This window comes from Phaseolus vulgaris, chromosome 4 (assembly GCF_000499845.2).
Source record: "Phaseolus vulgaris cultivar G19833 chromosome 4, P. vulgaris v2.0, whole genome shotgun sequence".
Classification (NCBI taxonomy): domain Eukaryota; kingdom Viridiplantae; phylum Streptophyta; class Magnoliopsida; order Fabales; family Fabaceae; genus Phaseolus; species Phaseolus vulgaris.
Window position 1 is genome coordinate 44,634,863 of NC_023756.2, and position 21,783 is coordinate 44,656,645.

The 21,783-nt window shown below is 34.1% G+C and overlaps 2 protein-coding genes across 4 annotated transcripts; both read left to right on the top strand.

Moving 5' to 3' along the window:
- Window positions 1-517: 517 nt before the first annotated feature.
- On the top strand, window positions 518-8,197 carry LOC137837893 (uncharacterized). Of its 3 annotated transcripts, none has more exons than XM_068647059.1 (10): window positions 518-809; window positions 1,091-1,140; window positions 1,294-1,350; window positions 1,528-2,731; window positions 3,429-4,779; window positions 5,680-5,959; window positions 6,370-6,477; window positions 6,573-6,851; window positions 7,125-7,268; window positions 7,629-8,197. In XM_068647059.1, the coding sequence occupies exons 4-10, from the start codon at window positions 1,546-1,548 to the stop codon at window positions 7,815-7,817; spliced, it is 3,537 nt and encodes a 1,178-aa protein (XP_068503160.1). In that variant the 5' UTR covers window positions 518-809; window positions 1,091-1,140; window positions 1,294-1,350; window positions 1,528-1,545; the 3' UTR covers window positions 7,818-8,197. The 3 variants fall into 3 exon arrangements, with proteins under 3 accessions (XP_068503160.1, XP_068503161.1, XP_068503162.1); XM_068647061.1 differs by having other exon boundaries at window positions 601-809; window positions 911-1,140; XM_068647060.1 differs by having other exon boundaries at window positions 911-1,350.
- A 2,229-nt stretch (window positions 8,198-10,426) lies between these two features.
- On the top strand, window positions 10,427-20,639 carry LOC137837889 (uncharacterized). Its single transcript, XM_068647056.1, has 10 exons — window positions 10,427-10,991; window positions 11,457-12,234; window positions 12,749-13,373; window positions 13,534-13,705; window positions 13,989-14,340; window positions 15,703-15,813; window positions 16,852-17,203; window positions 17,802-18,027; window positions 18,861-19,082; window positions 20,223-20,639. The coding sequence occupies exons 1-10, from the start codon at window positions 10,480-10,482 to the stop codon at window positions 20,365-20,367; spliced, it is 3,495 nt and encodes a 1,164-aa protein (XP_068503157.1). The 5' UTR covers window positions 10,427-10,479; the 3' UTR covers window positions 20,368-20,639.
- The last annotated feature ends 1,144 nt before the right edge of the window (window positions 20,640-21,783 follow it).

A 21,783-nucleotide genomic window follows, 5' to 3' on the forward strand; every position in this document is an offset into this window, starting at 1 on the left:
TAAGTGACAATAAAATGCTTAAAGAAACAATAATATAGATTGAACTTATTTTTTCCAAATTTTAAAATACTTGTTCCAACAAACTTCTACCATTCACATCCCTAAATATTAGTTTAAAACAATATAAATTAGTTTCATTTGGAAGTAGAAAACACTAAAAAATTAAACATTTAAAGTTGAAGTTAAAAGAATAACCATTTAGAAAGATTTTACCCTATTATTATTGTTATTGTCATCATACTTTTAGGCACCAACAATGGCAATAAATAACTATAATTCATATTAAAACAATGGTGATAACCAATTTGACAACAACATTGACACATCATTCATGGAGTATAACTCAATTCTCAAAATAAAATATATAACTATGTTATGCTAAGTATTGTGAAAACTTTTTAATTTGACCTATAAAGAAATAAAAATTGTAATTTTTTTAATAAAAAGAAAATGTTGAAAAAGATAATTAGGAGAGTAAAAAAAGTTATATAGAGATGAGTAGCAGTGGGACAGGTGTAGAGGGTGCAAAAACACAAATTCAAATATGCCTTTTGCATGCAAGATTTGGGTTAAGAAACTTAAATTAACCTCATAAAAGTTAAACTGAATTAAGAAGAGAAAGAAAAAAGATATAAAATATTGAGAAGCAACAGAGCAGAAACACCTATAGCATTGGTCCACCACCATCACCATTCACCACCTCAATTCATCAGCAGAGGTAGCAGGGAAGGAAGGGACAAGAGAACGCAGCGTACCCTCTAAACCCTTTACAAGCAAAACAACAAACAACACACACCCTCTGTTCCCAGGTGCTTTTTTCTATGTTTTTTTTTTTTTTAATTTTTTTTTTTCAAATTCTCATTCATTTGCCGTTTTATTGGGACCCCATTTCCCCCTTTCGTTCCAGCAGGGCCTGGAAATTCGTTCTGGGACTTAAATGCCAGATCTCGATGGCAATTGGCAATTGGGGTTTCCTCTGAAAAATTCCCACTTCGCAAAAACCTTTCTTTTTTGTTTTTATCTTCGGTTGGGTGAAAATTACTGCTGCCCTTTTCGTTGATTGGTTGTGGGTGTTTGGGGTTTTCTGCAGTGGCTTTGGATCGGTGATTGGGAAAATCTCGAGAAGCTTTGGTGTTTGCGGTATTTTCTGGGAACATCTCTCCTAGGTTTCGTTGTTTTCAAGGAACAAAAAAGTTAGACAAATTTATCGGCTTTGATTGCCGAGGGTTTTTTGTTCTGGAGGAAACAAACACTTATGCTTCCGGTTTTGTTTCGGTTTTCTGTTTTATTCAGGTATAATACAAACACAACGGTGGCATAATGCCACCACTTTGTTATGCCTGATACGAGGTAAGCTTTTCGATTTCTCTTCAACATGGTCAATTTTTTCTCTCTTTCTTTTAATGTTTGCTGTGGAAATATGTTTTGAAGACTTTATTTTGGAATGAAAGCTCTTGTGTTTTGCTTTTTTTTTTTTTTTTTTTTCTGAAGCTTGTTCTGTGTTTTTGTTTGTTGGGTTGAGTTTAGGTTGGAAGGGGCTTGAGAATGGCAGACACAAATTCAGTTGAAGTGATTTTGGATTTTCTGAGGAGGAATAGGTTCACCCGAGCTGAGGCGGCTTTGCGTAGTGAGCTCAGTAACTGTTCTGATGTGAATGGTTTCTTGCAGAAGCTTACATTGGAAGAAAAGGACTTGCGTGGCGGGTTGCAGAATGATAAGGGGAAGCCTGTAGTAGAAAATCATGGGTTGGATTCTCGTGACGGTGTTGAAGTTTCTAAAGAACTGATTGTGAAGGAAATAGAATGTGGGACTGGTAGAAATGCTGCAGAAGAAAGCAAATGGAAAACTGTTGCTCCCACAGGGGAAAGGAACAAGTCTAGTGAAGTTGTTGGGACGAGTGAAAAAAACTTTACTTTCTCAAAGGGTTCGGAGGACAGTGTTCTTGATTTGTACTCGTGGAAGTTTAATCCCAGCAATGGTCCTGTGGAACCTTACCAAAACGATAGTGGAAGTAGACCGAGTAATGCTTTGAAGGCCCCCATATCTCAACAATCAAAGTATCAAACTGGTGAAGCTCCTGATGCAACCAACAGTAATGTGAAATCTGGGGAGGCAAATAATGTACCTGCTGAAAAGACAACTTTGTGGCTTGGAAGTAGTGGTAAAGCCTCTACAGAACCGAAGTATGACTTTATGCCTAATAAAGAACCTAAGGAACATGATCTGCAGCTCAAATTTAATGCTTCATCTCTTAAAGAGAACTTGATAGATAATCACTTGTCAAGGACTGATGAGAATGTGAGTTCATCTACAGATCTATGGAAAGATTGTTCTGTGAAGACTGTTTTCCCTTTCTCAAAGGGGGATATGTCTACAAGCTACAACGGTTCAACTTATTCTGACAGACAAGAGGAGAAGAGAAGGGCAGAAAATGGTGATGTCATGACGTCAATAAAAGAGCAAGTGGATGAAGTAGGAAGAGCTCTTTACTTAGGAAAGTTGCAAGGCAGTTCTGGCAGCTTAAATTTTCCTCTTGCACTGGAGAATCCAAAGGAAGAGTTTCCTAGGCTTCCTCCTGTAAAAATCAAGTCAGAAGATAAGCCCTTGACTTTTAATTGGGGAGATAAGTTTGAGTCTGACGGACTGGCTGTGAAACTCGCTGGTGCCGACAACTCCTTACTTATTGGGTCATATTTGGATGTCCCTATTGGACAAGACATTAAAACTACAGGTTAACATTTTGCAGTCATTGTTAACTTATCAATTTTCTTGGCATTTTAATTAGTTGTTTACTCTTTGGGTCAAATTTTCTGTTTCATTTGTTTGTTTATCATGCTGATAGTTTAGCATGTTAATTGGTAATTTTCCTCTTTTTTGGCTTGTATATGTTCCTCTAAGAGTGATCCTATTTGGCTTCTTTCTGGTATTAAGTTTGTATGTTTGACAAGTGTTGATACATCAAGTTTTGAACTAGTACTTACCATTTTGCCTGCAGTTAAAGAGGGTAAAGTTTATGTTTGGTGTGGCCATGATCATTGTGTTTACTTGACTTCAATTCAACTGATGATTTGTCCAATTCATGCCATGGATTTTTTCTGCAAATTTAAGTCTCTTGAATGTTTGTGATTTGAACTCCTATTTCAATGATATTTAGTTTGTGAAAAGAATTAGTCGCCTTAATGTCAACGATCTCATTTGTTCTTGTTAAAAAATGTATTGATTTGGAAAAAGTAATTTAAACATTCAATATTATCGTATTTTGTCTTCTGAAACTTTTTCTTTGTCCTTTATTATCTGTTTCAGATAGGAAGATTTTCCCTCTTTGCTAAATGACAATGACATTAATGCTTTTGCTTGGGCTGTTTTGCCAGAATTAACATCAACAATTTGTGCATATTCAAATATTGACTTTTTGATATATTTTTCAGGTGTGAGGAAGGCTATAGGGGGCAGTTGGCTGTCTGTAAGTCAAGGGATTTCAGAGGATACATCTGATCTTGTATCAGGTTTTGCAACAATTGGGGATGGGTTGAGTGAATCTCTTGATTATCCAAATGAATATTGGGACTCTGATGAATATGATGATGATGAAGATGTTGGGTACATGAGACAACCCATTGAGGATGAGGCCTGGTTTTTGGCACACGAAATTGATTACCCCAGTGACAATGAAAAGGGGACGGGGCATGGAAGTGTTCCAGATCCTCAGGAAAGAGGTCCAGCCAAAGATGAAGAGGATGATCAATCTTTTGCTGAGGAGGATTCTTATTTCTCTGGTGAGCAATATATTCTACCAAAAAATGTTGAGCCAGTCATTTCAGATGATCCTATTGGTCTAACAATTACTGAAATGTATGGAAGAACCAATGGTAACGATGTAATGACTCAATATGATACACAACTGATGGACGTTGAAGAACTGAATCTGATGCATATAGAACCTGTCAGGCAGGGCTTTGTCACTCACCAAAATGATCTTATCATGCTGGGAGATGGGCAGGTTCTGAATCATAGTGCGAGGCCACGAATTGAGGACATGGAAGATGATCAGCACGGTTCAGTTAGATCAATTGGAGTGGGGATCAACAGTGATGCTGCTGATATTGGTAGTGAAGTGCATGGAAGTTTGATTGGTGGTAGTAGTGAGGGGGATTTAGAATATTTTCGTGATCATGATACTGTGCGCAGTGGCTCCAAACACACTCATCAGGATTTGGACAAGAGTTCTTTTAACAAATCAGGAAAAAATAACAAGAAAAATGACAAGAATGAATCAAATAAATATGTCATAGACAGTGATAAAGATGCATGCTCGCAGATAAAAACACATACTGATGGGAACTTTTCATTCCCTCAATCTCTTAGAGATGGCCAGATGATTTCGGCTGGCTCCAGTAAGTCCCTATTTTCGAGTAATTGTAATGTAGATGAAACAGAAGACTGTCTTAATGCCTTTGTGGGCTCTGATGACATGCTTTCTTCTTGGAGGCGGAAGAGTAGTGATTCTTCGCCTGTTAAAAGTTCTAGGGATGATAATAATGCTATTGTGGTAAGATCCAGAAACTCTTCTCCAACTACGGTCTCAAATTATGGGTATACTGATGGAGAGCATGTCAAGCTAGAAAAGGATGAAAAGATAAGTGTGGTAAGGGAAGACGATATAGGTGCATCACTAGAGGATGAGGAGGCAGCTGCTGTGCAAGAGCAGGTAAGGCAAATAAAGGCTCAAGAGGAAGAATTTGAAACCTTCAATCTAAAGATCGTGCACAGGAAAAACAGGCATGTTTTAAATATTTCATTTTTACTATTTTTGTTAACTCAACAATGTAGTTGAGGAAATTAGCACTATAGATTCTTTTATGATAATACAATATAGAAGTTTAAAACTATTGAAATATGGTATAAGCTTTGTAAATCATTCCAATTTCTTTTTAACTTGACAACTATTCATTCTATCTCTCATCACTTGTGAATTCCTATTATATTAATTGATTTGTGTCACAGACATCTTTATGAAACTTTAGACACATGGACATTCGTAATAGTAAATGTAAACAACATTTTGTGAACATTTGGTTCTGTTAACAATGGAAAATAAACATTACCATGACAACAAATCTACTATTTCCCTTTTTGAAATCTCCACCACTTTTATAAAATTTGGAACAGGGTATATTTTATGATTTGTGTGAAAAACATGCATTATTTGTCATTTTATTTGTCGTGTACATCTCTTTGTTCCTTCATTAGTAGTCATGAAATTAACTCAATCAAAATGTCTGTGTATAATAATGCTGTCTTCTTAGTTGGTGCTGTGCTTGATCATTTAATTGCATGCTCTAGACTTGTTGATAATTGTTGCAAATACCTGAAGTTGTTTTAATCCTGTTATTCTTACATTTTGTGAGACGAAGCTACTGTTATGGGTACAATATAACATACATGTCTTGATAATTCTCTATGAAACTTATTGTTTAGATGGTAAGATTCTTTCCCCCATCCCATGGAAAGTTATATGCTGATGTGTACAGAGCTTTAGAAGTGTTAACTTTTGTGCTATGTTAGGAGGCCACCATGAGATTGTCATTTTAGATACTAATCTTATGTTGCAAAGTCAGCATTCTTCTTGTTCCTTTTGACCGTTTGGCATGCTAACTGAACCCAATTCTTGTTGCTCAGAACTGGCTTTGAGGAGGACAAGAATTTCCATGTTGTTTTAAATTCTGTAATAGCTGGGCGCTATCATGTCACCGAGTATCTTGGATCTGCTGCATTTAGCAAAGCTATACAAGCTCATGACCTGCACACAGGCATGGATGTCTGTGTTAAGATTATAAAGAACAACAAAGATTTCTTTGACCAAAGCCTTGATGAGATCAAGCTTCTTAAGTATGTCAATAAGCATGATCCTTCAGACAAGTTCCACCTTCTAAGATTGTATGATTATTTCTATTATAGAGTAAGTGATTTTGGATGTGCTATTGTTTTACTTATTATTATTAGTTTTTTTCTTTCAATCAATAGTTGATTTATGCATATTTCTGGGTACTATCAAGAGTCTAACATCCATGAATAGGTATAGTTTATTTTGGATGCTAATGGTTTTTGTTTGTCACTTTCTCTATATTTATGTGCACTATGTAACGATAACACATTTGTTGATTTGTCATTTTTAACTAAAGCCATTGAACTTAATGTTTATAGCTCTGGCAAGTTTCAATACTTTCCAGGATTATGATATTTAGTATAACTATCAGCACTGCCTTCAAATTTTAAAAATTTAAATCTGGCCTAACCTTTTAATCGATAGTCAAAGTGATAGCGATAAATATCTGTTATCATCTGACTTTACTATCTCTTGTAATGCAGGAACACTTGTTAATAGTATGTGAACTGCTTAAAGCCAACTTATATGAGTTTCACAAATTTAATCGAGAATCAGGGGGGGAAGTTTATTTCACGATGCCAAGGTTGCAGGTTTGTGGTGTGCTGTTTGTAATAGATCTATAGTTTTCATCCTTTCTGCTAGTATAACACTGTCATTATAAACACTTTTCAACTTATGTGTGCAGTCCATCACCATTCAGTGTTTGGAGGCACTTCAGTTTTTGCACAGTCTTGGACTAATACATTGTGACTTGAAGCCAGAGAATATTTTGGTTAAAAGCTATAGCAGATGTGAAGTGAAGGTTATTGATCTCGGAAGTAGTTGTTTTGAGACAGATCACCTTTGCTCGTATGTTCAGTCCAGGTCTTATCGTGCTCCTGAGGTTATTTTGGGGCTTCCATACGACAAGAAGATTGATATCTGGTCACTTGGATGCATCTTGGCAGAACTTTGTACGGGCAATGTAAGATCAATGTTATGCATTTCAAAATGCTATGAAGTTTTTCATACTTGAAGCGTTCAAAGATTTACTCCAAATTTCCTGTGGGAAGTACATAAAATAATATATCCTTAACTTGTGCTTAAAGCAAATGACTATACGTCTAAATCTCCCTAATGATGGATCTTTGGAACCTGATATAAGCTTTATCTCTTATATTGAAGTGCATTTTTTTCTTTGTTGAATACAAATACATGCATAATACTCTCTTTTCTCACTCAACCATGTGTGATACAGGTCCTCTTCCAAAATGATTCTCCTGCAACATTACTTGCTCGGGTGATCGGGATCATTGGCCCAGTTGATCAAAGTTTACTTGCCAAAGGACGTGATACATATAAATACTTCACAAAAAATCATATGCTTTATGAGCGGAATCAGGTGAGAACATCATTTCTAATTTTCTTAGTATTTGAATGAAACAGATTTGTGTTAGGTAATCTGAAGTCTTGATGCTTAAGGAAATGTACCTTCCTACTTGTCTTTAAACCTAGAGAGAGGTTCCTATGTTTCTAACGAAGTATTTTCTATCATCTATATTATTTTTACCACTTCTGAAACTTTGGCTTTTAACTGAACCAAATGATATCATGTGATCCACATCTTCTTGTTCTCACCCACTATAGTGCTTCTACCACACTATTTATTCTCTTCCTATGCTAAATTAAAGTACCACCATTACCCTTTTGCATTTTACTTTCTTCAAATAATTTGACAGTACTATTCATTAATGATACACAGGAAAGCAACAGGTTAGAATACCTGATTCCAAAAAAGACCTCATTGAGGCATAGATTACCAATGGGAGACCAAGGCTTCATCGACTTTGTTGCCCATTTGCTCGAGGTTAACCCAAAGAAGCGACCTTCTGCATCTGAGGCCCTGAAGCACCCATGGTTATCATACCCTTATGAACCAATATCATCTTAAAGAATTTGCAGATTTTCTCTCTCTCAGTGATAATGCGTCGAATTACCCTAAGCCGGGTAAGTTAAGTTGTCGAAAGGGAAAGGCACCACCATACATGCTTGCAGCTTTTCATTATCTATTTTAGAGATGATATGGAAAGAGTTGTGCACTTTCACATTCCTGCATGATTGATGATGCATTGAAAGGTGTTTGGTTTTGTGGGTAATACTCGTCTTTCCCATCAATGATGTAATTTAGCATGTAAGATGTAATGTTATTATGCTGTTGATTTCTTTTCTTTGGTTGGTCTTGTTGAAAAGGGAATCCTTGAAATATTGATTGTACATGATGTGGGATAATTCATTTAGTCATTAGTAGTATTTTTAGCATGTTTGGTTTCACGTTGCGGATGTGATTTTTAACGTTAATCAGAAGCTAATAGGCTATAGCTTCTACGTTCCAGATGAGTTTCCAAACACGCAGTTTGTGACATAGCACTTATTAGATTTTGCATGAGGTTTGATAGCACCGTTGGAAGCACCAGTTAAAAGAAAAGCTGGTGGCAATTGTGTTGCAAATTTTCCTTTACCTTGTGTTGGAAGCAACCAAAGTGTATCTTGATGGTGTTGTGAGCTTCATAGTGGTAGCAAATGAGTTCAACAAAGTGTGGTAATGGCATCTTCAGGAATGTGGTTATTAAGCATTTTGGTGCCTTTGGGCAACAGAACTTCTGAAGTTGCTGTTCCTTTCTCTTGTTTCTTCTTAGTATCTTCCATCATTCTTGCACCGACCTATGTGTTCTTGTTTAACGTTATTTTCTTTGTAAATATCCTCTTTGCTGTATAATGTTACTTTCAATGTTTGTTTTTCTCTTCAAAAGTAATTCTTGTTTATATATAATATAAAAAAATGAAAGAAACACATTTTTAATGTAAATAGACAAATTTTTAAAACTTATTCAACGAGTTTTCCTTGTGATTTTGCAGTTTTTAGCATTGTTTAATTTATAAGTGTTAGAATGTGTGCATTAGAAATCACTTTGTGAATATTCTTCTGACTAAGCTCAAGGCTAAAATTTACGTGTATGTAGTTGAAAGATAATTTAGATCTATATTTTGAAATATGTGATTCAAAATTATATAATTTTGTTTGAATTATATAATTTAAAGTATTGTTTTGGAAGAATTAATTTAAAATCATACTTTAGATTATGTAATTATATCTTGGATCAATTTTAATATTATGGAGGTGAGAAAAGAAAATAGAGGTGGAGATTTGTAAAGTGTGTGTTTTTTTTTAATTTTGACTTACAATACTTTTTTTGTGATTTTAGTTTTTACATTTTAGAAAATTCATGATCTCAGTATAATTTTTAATTTTATATATGCTTTTTATTTTTATTTTTATAATTAACTAAATTATTTCTTGATGTTACCTCAGACGAATATCTTAAATCTAAGATTCGATTTAAAACCAAATAAAAGAATTAAATATATTTAAAATTATAGATCGAATAAAATTTATGAATTTTTTAATCTTATATTAAAATTGAAAAACAAAAAGTAAGAGGATCAAATTGAAAAAAAAAAGAAATTATAATCCATCACAATGGATATAACCTCTTTTTATTTGTTACACAAGCAACTGTGCTATATTTTTTACTTTTGAATATATTAACTATATTGTATTTTTGAAATTGTTATAAAAAAAGTTATATATAAGTGGTTTAACATGTTAAATTCAATGTCATCTTTTGTTTGTGTATTATTTGAGCTTAATCTTTGCTGAGAACTTAAATTTTATTTATCTCCTAATTGAATTAGAATAATTTTAAGTAGAACTCTTATAAGTTATTAATAAACAACTATGGAAGAAGAATATAAAATAAATAAATCTATCTCGTAAGTTTAAATTAAGTACTCTTTCATTCATCGTCCAACGCACATTAACTTAAAAATTAGGAATATAACTGTTTGATTAAATTACATTATTCTATTAATTCTGTTCATTTTAAAATATTTAATTTGATAATCCAATTTTTAGTTGTCTTGCCATCAACTCACATCAACAGGTTAAAAAATCAAACAAAAAGTATTTTTTTAATATAAGAATGAAATTAAATATTTTAAAAATGGAGAGATTAGTTTAAATAATATATAAATAAAAAGGAAACGAAGAACAATTTGATTAATTTGGTTGAATATGAGGAAAGACTTTATTATTGAAGTTAACAAGTCATTAATTCAAAAAGGAAAAATGGAATATGATGAAGAGATGAAATATTCATAAAATACAACATGTCACTAATTTTATACAATATATTTTATTTTTTTCAATGTCATATAATTTTCATCATTACATACTCCTTTAAATAAATATTTGACATTAATTTTTTCAAAAATTTAATTAATTTTTAATTAAAAATAACATAATAAAATAATTAACTTTTCGTCAATTTATACTAATAAGCATTATTATACACTTAGTCTAAATAATAACACTGTAATGTAGGTGCACTAAGAAAAAAGAGAGGTACAGTAAGAAACTATCGGATATTCATTTAAAAATAGACCCCGACCCATTGGCCCATTTCCAGTCCAACACTCCTGCTACACTGTTTTACTTTCTATCACGTTTCGGACACTATCATTTCTTCACATATCTCCGTCGTTCAAATTTCAAAATGGAGCAAAACCCGCCGTCGGCGGCGGAGGCGGCGCCGTCATCCGACGAACAAAAGCCTTCCTTATTCCCTCTGTTCCCATCCTCCTCCTCTCTCCAAACCACCACCACTTCTTCGACTCCTCAATGGCTCTGCAACTCTAGCTTCACCACCGACCTCTCTGTCATAAACGATGCCTTCGCCTCTCAAATCAACCGCGAAACCAGTCTATCTCCGCCACAAAACGACGAGGACGATGAAAATCATGCTGAGGCGCATCCCCTCCCTTCTCGGTACGAGATTCTGGAATCTTCTGAATCCGACGGAGGCGGAAGGGACAGAGAGAGGAAGAAAAGGAAGAAGAAGAAGAAGCGGAGGCGTGATTCGTCTGCGGAGAGAGGCGGATTCGACGGTTTTGGTTCGCGGAAGTCCCGTGTTCGAGTTTGGGCAGATTCAGACAACAACGTTACCAAAGATTATTACTTTGATTCTAACGGAGATCGCGATAATCTGGCGTTTGGATGCATCTATAGGTATTTTAGATGGAATATTTTGAAATGGGATTGAATTTAATGATTTAGTTGTTGTTGGATACCAATGGCTTCTCAATTGTTGCTTGGCATGTATTCATTTATATGCATCTGTGAAGAATTGACGTTTTCGTTATAAATAGTGAGTTTTAGCTGTGTCTCAACGGGGACTAAAGAGGGAGTTTAGGTAGAGATTGCGTTAATGTGGCCTAAAAATGAAAGAAAATCACTTATTGGAGTAGAGAAAGAAACGGGGTAGGCAATTAATGTCGTTGTTGTTCTTAGACTTCAGAAATTTAGGGATTTATGTGATGTGGCACAGAAAGGTAGTTTAGTTCCTGTTGAACTTTGACATCTTGTTCACAGGTTGTCCCTGCTTCACTTCCTTTACAAACTGATTATGGGTTCATGGTTATTATTTTTTGTTTCATTAGTGATGAATGACAATTCTTTGTAAATACTATGCAGAATGGATGTTGCCCGATACAAATCTTACAATCCCTTGAAACTGTCTGGGCTACATACTCGAGGTTTGTATTGGTGGAATAGGACGGGTTCACTCTGGGATAGAGATGGTGATGTTGATGCACTAGATGCTAAAATGAAGTCTGCTGGTCGTTACTGGTCTGGAAAGTATATGGCTTTGGAGAAACATAAGAGCTTTAAGCGTATTCATCTTGTTGCTCCAAAACTGTCTTCTGTCACTATGCAAGATGAGTTTATACCTTTATCTGAATCAGATGCTGGGGCATCTCATGGAGCTGTTGACAGTGATTCTGTCTCCAAAACTTCAGCACTGCTTGAAGAATCTTGGGAAGATGAAATGTTAAACAAAACTAGGGAGTTCAACAAACTAACAAGGGAACACCCCCATGATGAAAAAGTTTGGTTAGCTTTTGCAGAGTTCCAAGATAAAGTTGCAGGGATGCAGCGGCAGAAAGGTGCTCGATTGCAAACCCTTGAGAAGAAGATTAGCATTCTGGAGAAGGCAGTTGAGCTTAATCCAGACAATGAAGAGATATTGCTTTGCCTTCTGAAAGCTTATCAGGTGAGAGACAGCTCGGATGTGTTAATTGCAAGATGGGAGAAGATACTTTTGCAACACTATGGTAGTTGTAAGTTATGGGGAGAATTCTTGCTCACAGTTCAGAGAAATTTCTCCAGATTCAAGGTTTCAGAGGTCAGGAAGATGTACGTACATGCAATTGAAGCTCTATCTGCTTCATGCAGCAAGCACTCTAGGCAGGTTCTCAACATTTATGCTTTATCCTCTTTTTTGGTTTGTCTGCAAGAGTGAATATTTTCAATTTATTTTTAATGTATCTTCTTGATTGCACATGCGATGTTATTTTCTATTTAGTGAATGACCTGATCCTCATATATAGTTGCACTGGGAGAGAGAAAACTGAAGGAGGGATCCTGTTCACCAAGCAACTACTTTTCCTTAACTTTTTACTTCCCTCTTTAAGTGGTTGGAATTTGAAGGCAAGGGAATTCATGGTCTTAGAATAAAACTTATGTACAAGCATTTTATGCGCTGTATGAACAAACAAAGTTGAAACATCCTTTCATTTTTGCTTTCATTTTGAAGGTGTATAAAGTAGTTGCTTTATACATCATAGGTCACAGAGATAAAATGTTAGAACCAAACAACTTGACATCATTTGTGTGACCGTTTTCACGTATTAATTTAATATCTAGTGAATATTTTGTGAGATCTTGAAATTGTTCTAACAGGAAGCATGATTTGTTTTTAGCAGGTTCTTCAAGATGCTGACCCTTCTTCACCAGATCCTGCATTTGTTCAGTTAGAACTTGGTCTTGTGGATGTATTTCTTAGTCTTTGCAGATTTGAGTGGCAGGCTGGTTATAGAGAATTGGCCACAGCTTTATTTCAGGCTGAAATAGAGTTTAGCTTGTTTTGTCCTCCTTTGCTGCTCACTGAGCAGGGTAAACACAGACTGTTTGAGCATTTTTGGAACAGTGGGGGTGCTAGAGTTGGGGAAGAAGGGGCTCTCGGTTGGTCCACATGGTTGGAGAAAGAGGAGGAAACTAGGCAAAAAGTTATAAATGAGGAGCTCTCACGTGAAAATGAAGGTGGTGGTTGGACTGGTTGGTCAGAACCTAGGTCCAAAGATAATGAGGGTATTACTATAGTTGAAAATGAAGACAACAATGATGTGGTTACAGGGGATACTCAAGATGAAGAGGAATTTAATGAAGTTGAGACAGAAGTTGATACTGAGAATTTTCTGAAGATGCTGGGTATAGATATCAATGATGGGGATAGTGGTGAAGTTAATGACGCTTCAACTTGGATCAAATGGTCAAAAGAAGAGTCTTCTAGAGATTGTGATCAGTGGATGCCTGTTCATAGGAAATCAAGTAGGATCATCTCTCGTTGCATTAACTACTATCCTTCTCTCTAAATGTACTTTTTGTGTGTGCATGGCTTTTCTTGAATTTTGCTTTATTGCTTTGAAAGAAAATTTAATTTTATTACAAACAAGCTATTTATACAAGTGTGCTACATAACAATGAACAGATACAACCTCTCCTGCTAGTGAGGCGCAGAAGACAGATGAGGATGAGCAACTCTTGAGAGTTGTATTGTATGAAGATGTGAATGAATACTTGTTTTCCCTAAGAACAACAGAGGCTCGACTATCGTTGTTGTACCAATTCATTGACTTCTATGGTGGGAAGATGTCTCAATTGTGAGTTTTCTAACATAGATACCCTTTGTGCACCCTAGTTGATGGTGGGAATCAGTTTTTTAAAAGCTAGGATGGATTAGTATATGCTCTAGTATACTAATTGGTTAGGAATCCAATGTGCCATGCTAGTTCGTTAACACAAAATAGTTGGTTAACACAAATGTGTGTTGCTAGAGTTACAAATGCTTTTAGTGGCTCAATCCTTCCGTGGTGATTTATTGCTTACACTTATTCATGTTATTTGAATTGATGCCATTGGTTTTGTATCTTCTTTCTTTTGTAGGTTTTGCTCCAATAGCCCAACAATGGCATACAGTATCCGTAGTTTGGAGAATCTGCCAGATTCTATGTTAGAGAAGTTGAAACGCATACATGAAGTTTTGACTAAAACACAGAATAGTCCTACTGGTTTCAGTTTTGATTTCCTATCCGACAGTTTCTCAAGGAATGCTGATATTATGAAATTTATACGGAATGCTGTTTTACTTTGCTTAACCGTTTTCCCACGTAATTACATGTTGGAAGAAGCTGTTCTTATTTCTGAAGAGCTATATGTTACAAAAATGAATTCTTCTAACAGTATGGTTACACCATGTCGATCTTTAGCAAAATCTCTTCTAAAAAGTGATCGACAGGTATTGATTTTCGTTGCTCTCTCTCTTGCTCCTTTTTTGTAAGATAAATGAATGTGTTTAGCAAATCTTTAGTATCTACAACTATATCTATTAAAATGTTGTGAAATATCTAAATTGATATTTTCATTTATTATATCTTTCAATGTTTCTGTTACCAAAATATTTTCTTGCAAGTGCAGAACTGACATTTTTGAAATTTTATTTGAAAACAATATATGATTTATTTCTGTTCTGATTATTTAAATTGCTGTGAAGGTGTCATGGATGAAAGGAGAGGCCAAATGGAATAATTTTTAGTTTGTTGTGATGATTTTACTTTAGAGATTTTATAGTAGTTTTGGGATATAAATCCTTGTAGGATAAGAAGATATGGCTTAATTAAGTTTTAAGCCACTCATAACTTTATGCATTTTCAATTGAGTTCATAGATTCTTTTTGTTTTATTGAGTACTCAAAAATTTTATAGTTTCCAATTGAGCCTTGCTTTTTTAGTTTTTTTTGTTAAGTGGGTAACATAACATAACTGTTATCCTGTCCCATCATCTTGCCTGTCTCTATGTACTAAGAAATGTGAGGTTTTGTGATTGATACAAAATGATATTGCCGTTAATGTAAAATGACAAGTGACTTTTATTGCTTTAACTGAAAACGTATTGGATTACAAGGTTGTCATGTTCCCCACTGGCTTTTCTGTCATCATCTACTGCGACCAAGGGACCGTTGCTATCACCACCATTGATGTAGGTGACGGAGAGAGTCCTTGTTATCCAAAATGTTTTCAATAAAAACAATAAAAGTCACGTGTCTTTTTATATTAATTGGAATATCAGTTTATATTAACCACAAAGTCTCCCTTTTTTATTACATCGAGTAAGCAAGATGATGGGACAAAATAACAATCACATCATCCAGTTAGTAAAAAAGTTAAATTGTAGAGACTCAATTGAAAAATATAAATTTTTTTAGTACTCAATAGACCAAAAACATTTAATAGAGACTTAATTGAAAATACTCAAATTTAGGAGGAATTTGAAATTTAATTAAGCCAAAAGATAATTATATTCTTGTTGGAGACCCCTATTAAGTAGTTATGGAGAGAAAATAAAATGATGTTGTGTTTTAATGTTTAGAAGAGAAAAAGGTGCCAATAGAGACAACTTTATGCATGAGCACAAAATAAAACTGAGGTACCTAGTGACTAGAATTAAATGGTACCTTGCTGCTATTCTATCATTTATTAGGAAATGAACAAAGAACTATTTTTCTAGGATTAAGATTTACATTTCATTCTATTGATCTTATTCTTTGTTATGATATGTTTGCTTCTCAGATTATTTTATTCTTTTTATTTGGTTATTGTAGGATGTATTGCTATGTGGTGTATATGCACGAAGAGAGGCTACTTATGGTAACATTGATCATGCAAGGAAAGTGTTTGACATGGCATTGTTATCTGTAGAAGCGCTTCCTGTGGTATGCTTAGTTTTATTGCTTAAATGTCACTTTTTATTTTTGGTGAGAGATTCTTTGCTAACTCTTTTTGTATGGCAATTTGAAACACATGCTACCCTTTAAATAGGATTTCTCTATCAAATTTCTCTTTCTGTCAATTGTTTTCTCTTTTTTTAGGATTCCGTGACCTCCTTTCCCTTTTTGATATTATCTCTATATTAACAAGTCTTTTTAAAGGAAAAAAAGATACGTGAAGTAAGCATGTTTGCTTTTACATTGTGTTTGGTTGGAGGGGAGTAAGGCAAGGTTTTTTCTAAAAATAATTTGTTTGGTTCAAAAAATTGGAGGGAAGGTAAACAAGGGATTCAATACCCCTCCCCGTCTTTTTCTCCTCTCCAATATTGAGGGATTTGGACGGGAGGGAAAATACTTGAAGTTTCTGGACTGTACTGACTAAATTATCTTTAGTGTGAACTTTAAAGGCCTAATGGTTTTATTCATCAATTATAACAGCACAATAGAAATTTACCAAAATTTTCCCCACCTTTGAAGTTTGAACTAAAAATAAACAACAGTGGGTACATTGCCCAATTAAAGATATGGAGGATAGCTAACCTACGCATAAAGGTGAAATAGTTAGCATGCTATGCATATATGTACAATAACGTCCATGTGTGCTACAAAATTGTAGCACTAGCATTCTGATATGTACTTGCATGTGTGTGTTGTCCCTAAGATTTTGTGTCTGTGTGTTCATTCTTATACAAAAAAAAGGATCATATGATACAGTTTTTTTTTTTGTAGTTTTTGAAGAATAAACTATTTTTAGCCTTTGAGAAAAACACTAAAACAAGTTTCTGCTTTTTTAAAAAACTTACATAACATAGTTATTATACATTTTTTTTTGAAACAAATCTTATAATTAAACTTAGAAAAAAGCACAAACTAACAAGCCTTTTGTTTTTTAATTAAATAGCTTTAATACAGGTTTTTTATGTCACAAATTCTGCCTGAGTTTTTGTTCTTTTTGATGATTGCATTTTCACTTTAATGGAGTAGGAACTACAGTCCAGTGCTCCTCTTCTATATTTCTGGTATGCTGAGGTGGAGGTTGCAAATAACTCTGCTGATGGTTGTGAGTCTTCATGTCGTGCAATACATATATTATCATGCTTAGGAAGTGGTACAAAATACAGCCCATTTAAAAGTCAAGCTTCAGGTGTGCAACTGCTTAGAGCACATCAAGGATTTAAAGAAAAACTAAGAACAGTATGGTCATCTTGGGTTCATGGTGTAATAAATGACCAGTCTGTAGCTCTAATATGTTCTGCTTCCCTGTTTGAGGAGCTGACTACTGGATGGGATGCGGGTATTGAAGTTTTGAGTCAAGCTTTTTCAATGGTGCTTCCAGGTTATGCCTCTTCATAATGGATATTCTCTTTAGAAAACATGGGACATTTAAGACAAGTGTTATTTTAAAGTTCAAATAGATGTTCTTAATTTTTCTTAACATTATCCAATCTTCCCCATGACGGTCTTTGTCATTTTTGTTGGTAACTGGTGGAAACTATAATTATACTATTCAGACATCCAAAACTTCTAAGTCCACATTTTGAACATGATGTTATTTGTAAATATTAAGTAATTTTTTTTTGGTTGCTCTCTTTTGGGGTGGTAGGATTGCATGGAATTGATATTTGCTGTATCTTGATCTCTGTTGCATGGCTATTCCTCCTAAATGTTATTATTTCAGTTTGACCTGTAGACACATGGATAGATTTAAAATACGTTTTTTGTATCTTCGATGGAAAGGAATTTAACATGATTGCAATTGAAACATGGTATGTAATAAATAATATTTCTATTGGCCAAGAAACGCACAGGAAGTGCAATGCCATGTACTAAAATGCTCTGATATAGTATCCTGTAGAAGCAGTTTGTAATGTCGCCTGTCTTTACTGCTTCATATTTGGTATTTATGATGTGAATCTAATGCTTGCAACCTGCAGAAAGAAGAAGTCAAGGTTATCAGCTTGAATTTTTGTTTAACTATCATATAAAGATGCTTCAAAGACATCAAAGAGAATCAAGTCTCATGAAAGTTTGGGAATCCATCTTGCATGGCCTCCAGATATATCCCTTCAGTCCTGAACTTCTAAAAGATGTAGTGGAGGTCGGCAATTATTACACAACATCTAATAAATTGCGGCGGATTCTAGATGACTGTTGTTACAAGTATGTTCCTTTTCCATATAGCTTCATGATTTTTTCAAAGGATGTCATGGTCTGATTAGACAGAAATTTCAAGACAATAATATTGCAACTCGAAAGATTTTGAAATTTTGAAATGGTTTCTTACCCGGGTCAACAAGCACAAGTTAATTGCTTTTCTTAGGGAAGATGTAGACCATTAATGAAAGTTGTAACTTTTATCCAACAAGTGAATTTAAGCTTAAAATTAGACTTATGTTACTACTATAATGTATGTTTAATTTTTTTAAAGAAAATTGACATTCAAAAGCTATTCTAGGAACTTTATGTGAAATATAAAGTGCAGCCCTTTTTTTCCCTGTCATATCTTGTTTTGATCTCAAAGGAAGGAGCCCCTTCTAAGGCAATGTACTTTCTCTCTCTGCCTGTTGAAAGCAAGAAATTGGTTTGTTTGTTAAATTTTTAGCTTTCTACTTCCAAGCATTACACTATGATGTTGTAAAGAGTGCAAGTGGAGTGCTTAAAAACTCTTCGAAGGTTTTGTACATTGAAGGTTGTTGTAATTTAGAAGTCCCCCTCCCCTTTTAAGGTTCTAAGTAATCTATTTCTCCCTCTATTTAAATAGCAGTAATATTTGCTTTGTAGACCCGATATACAAATCACTTTTTTTATGATAAATATTTTATATCCTCTTATTTTAGATTCAAATTTCCTTTTTATTACTGTTACAGTTTTACACGTGTTTTCTGTTTCCACATAAGTATATGTATGGTAATTTCAAATGTTCTAGTTGGTTTGTGCAAATTTTCTTGGTTATAAACTAAGCAATAATTTGTTCTTTTGTGGTACATTCTCAGGAAACCATCTGTAGTTCTCTGGCTTTTTGTGTTGTCATTTGAAATGTTTAGAGGTGGTTCACAACACCGAATCCGTAGATTGTTCGAAAAGGCATTGAGTAATGACGGTCTTAGCAGCTCAGTTGTACTGTGGCGTTGCTACATTATGTTTGAGATGGAAATTGCAAATGATCCTTCTGCAGCTCGTCGTGTTTTCTTCCGTGCTATCCATTCCTGCCCCTGGTGAGAACTATGTTTTAAATGATTGAATGATATTTCCTTTGTAAATTGAGTTTGCCACAGTCGAAGCTGAAAACAATCCACTTGGGTGTTTAGAGTTGGAGTGTCGTGTACCTCAGCAGTATAGCCCAGAAGTACAAAACAGGGTGAAAGAAAAAAAAGCATTTACCGAAAAATTGTTGTTGGGAAACAATTTACAAAAGTAGGTGATTTGCATGAGAATTTTTTGGTTAAGCCAAAGTACATGGCAACATATAGGGTTGTAATCTTGTCTCCGTCCAAGCTGCCAACATGACTTTATAGCCTACTCAAATGTGACACAGAAAGTAGAAAGTATTGGTTTTTTAGTTGGCGACTTCAGAAGGAAGTTAGTCAATCATTTAGCGACACCAATTAGTCATATTTAGTTGGTTTTTAATTTGTGGTCACCAAATAGTGATGATATTTCAAATTGATGCTTTACGCAACCTAAAATAAACAATTAATCCTAGATTAAATTTAACAATACACCAATGGCAGTGTAGTTAATTTTCATTAAAGTATTGTTGTGTTTTGGTTTAGTTTTTATTTTATTTCTTCTAGTGTAAATCCTCCATACCCGAGGTCCATCTCTTTGGCCTGTTAATAATGAACCTCTTTCAAAATCTGACAGATTACAGTTTTGTGTCACTTTTGTCTGTTAGCTTACGGGGCACCTGATCCTGTTCGACCATCTCTTATAGCCTGTTTGTTTAACAAACCAAACTCGGTTTAGAGAATAAAGCACTAACTCTCTGACTTTCTTTTTCAAAAACACACTTTTTGGTAGCAGGCAGACGTTTCAAATGCATAAAATAGACGCATAAGAGAAATCAGGTCTATACACCTTACTTATCTTCAAGACTCTACCCTATTGATTTTATCTTGAAATCCATACCTTAAAGCAGGAGTCTTCTGGAACTAACACTTCCCAGAAACGTGATATAGATTTAACAGATCCAAAAAAATGGAAATTTTCTATCAGGCAATACTATACCTTGTGATAACTTGATATCTCAAGTTACATTTACACGTCTGCCTTTTTGCTGTGTATACACATTTGCTCCTATTTTTATTACATTACTATTCTCATTACATCATTATTAATGTTGATATGCATACCAGGTCAAAAAGGCTATGGTTGGATGGCTTTCTCAAGCTTAATTCTGTCCTTACTGCAAAAGAGCTATCTGATCTACAGGAAGTTATGCGTGATAAGGAACTGAATCTGAGAACTGACATCTATGAGATCCTTCTGCAAGAGTCATGACATCTACACTCCCAGTGCTGCTGTTTTCCGACTGGTTGAAACGTTGCTAGTGTAGTATCTGATGCATTGCTCTTGTCTTGATATGATGCGACACGTTTGGTACATTTTTCAGATTGAGTTTACTTGCATGGTTATAGCTTGTGGAATTGATACATTGTAGTATAAGTGTAAATTTAGGGGTATATCTGAACTTGCAATGCACTTGTAAATAAACATTGGAATTGAAAGAAAAACAAAATATCAGGAACCTAAGGTTGCTTGCTTATGTTCAATTGATTGCCTAAATTAAAAAAAGAAATCAGTTGATAGCAGTTTGCTGATAAAATGTTTGATTGGTGCTCTATTTGAGTGGTCCACTGGAAAACTTGATGTGCTTCACTCACTTTTTATTCTTATTTTTTTTAAAAATATAACAATTTTTAAAATTTAAACTTTAAATAATTAGACTGAAATCAAGATGTTATATAACTTTAATATTTAAAAAGTTAAATACATATATAATTTTAATATATTATACAATTAATAAAAATATTGTTTACACTTAACATAAATTTTCGATTAGCTTTCCAATTCCTTTGAAAGGTCTTCTTAATTAGTTAGGTTTTTATAAAAGTCTTATTTTCAGAAGCAAATTTGACATGATTTTCCTGCACCTCCATATCTTCTTCTGGCAAAAATACATTTTTATCCTTCTTGTGTCAGTCCCATAGAATAACTTCCGGATTATGTAATCCGGAAACACATTTGGAAAAAGACTTCCAGATTACATAATTCGGAAGTTAAAAAAGACTTTCAGATTATGTAATTCGTAAAGTAATCATGCATCTGAAAAAAAAAAACTTCTGGATTATATAATTCGAAGGTTAATTACAAATTTAAAAAATGACTTCTGGATTATGTAATTCGAAATATTACAGAAAGATAGTTTTGGAAATACGAAAATCTATAGAGATGAGAGAAGAAGGTATGGAGTTGCAGGAAGAAGCAACCCATGATTTGATATGATATAAGTCTGTCTCCAGACTGAATTGAATAATCTAACTTTTTCTATCCCTAATTAGGATGATATTGTCAAATAAAAAGATTTTTATTTTGATGATTTGTAAAATTGTCAAAATTTTACATTATTTGTGTTGGTCTCACAGTAAATAATCACTGTTAAATAACTCGTTATCGTGACAGCGTAATATATTTTACATTTCAAAAATTATATACTATTATAATTAATAAATAATAAATCAATTGTTGTACATGCAGAGTTAATGCAGGTCACGTATTATTGGGACAATTTCTTTATTAAGTTAATAATTCTTTAACAAAATTACAAAGTGATAGAATGGTCAATGACAAGGAATTAAAAAAGAAACATTGAATAAAAATAAAAATAAATTGATTTATTTTCAGTGCTCACAGTAT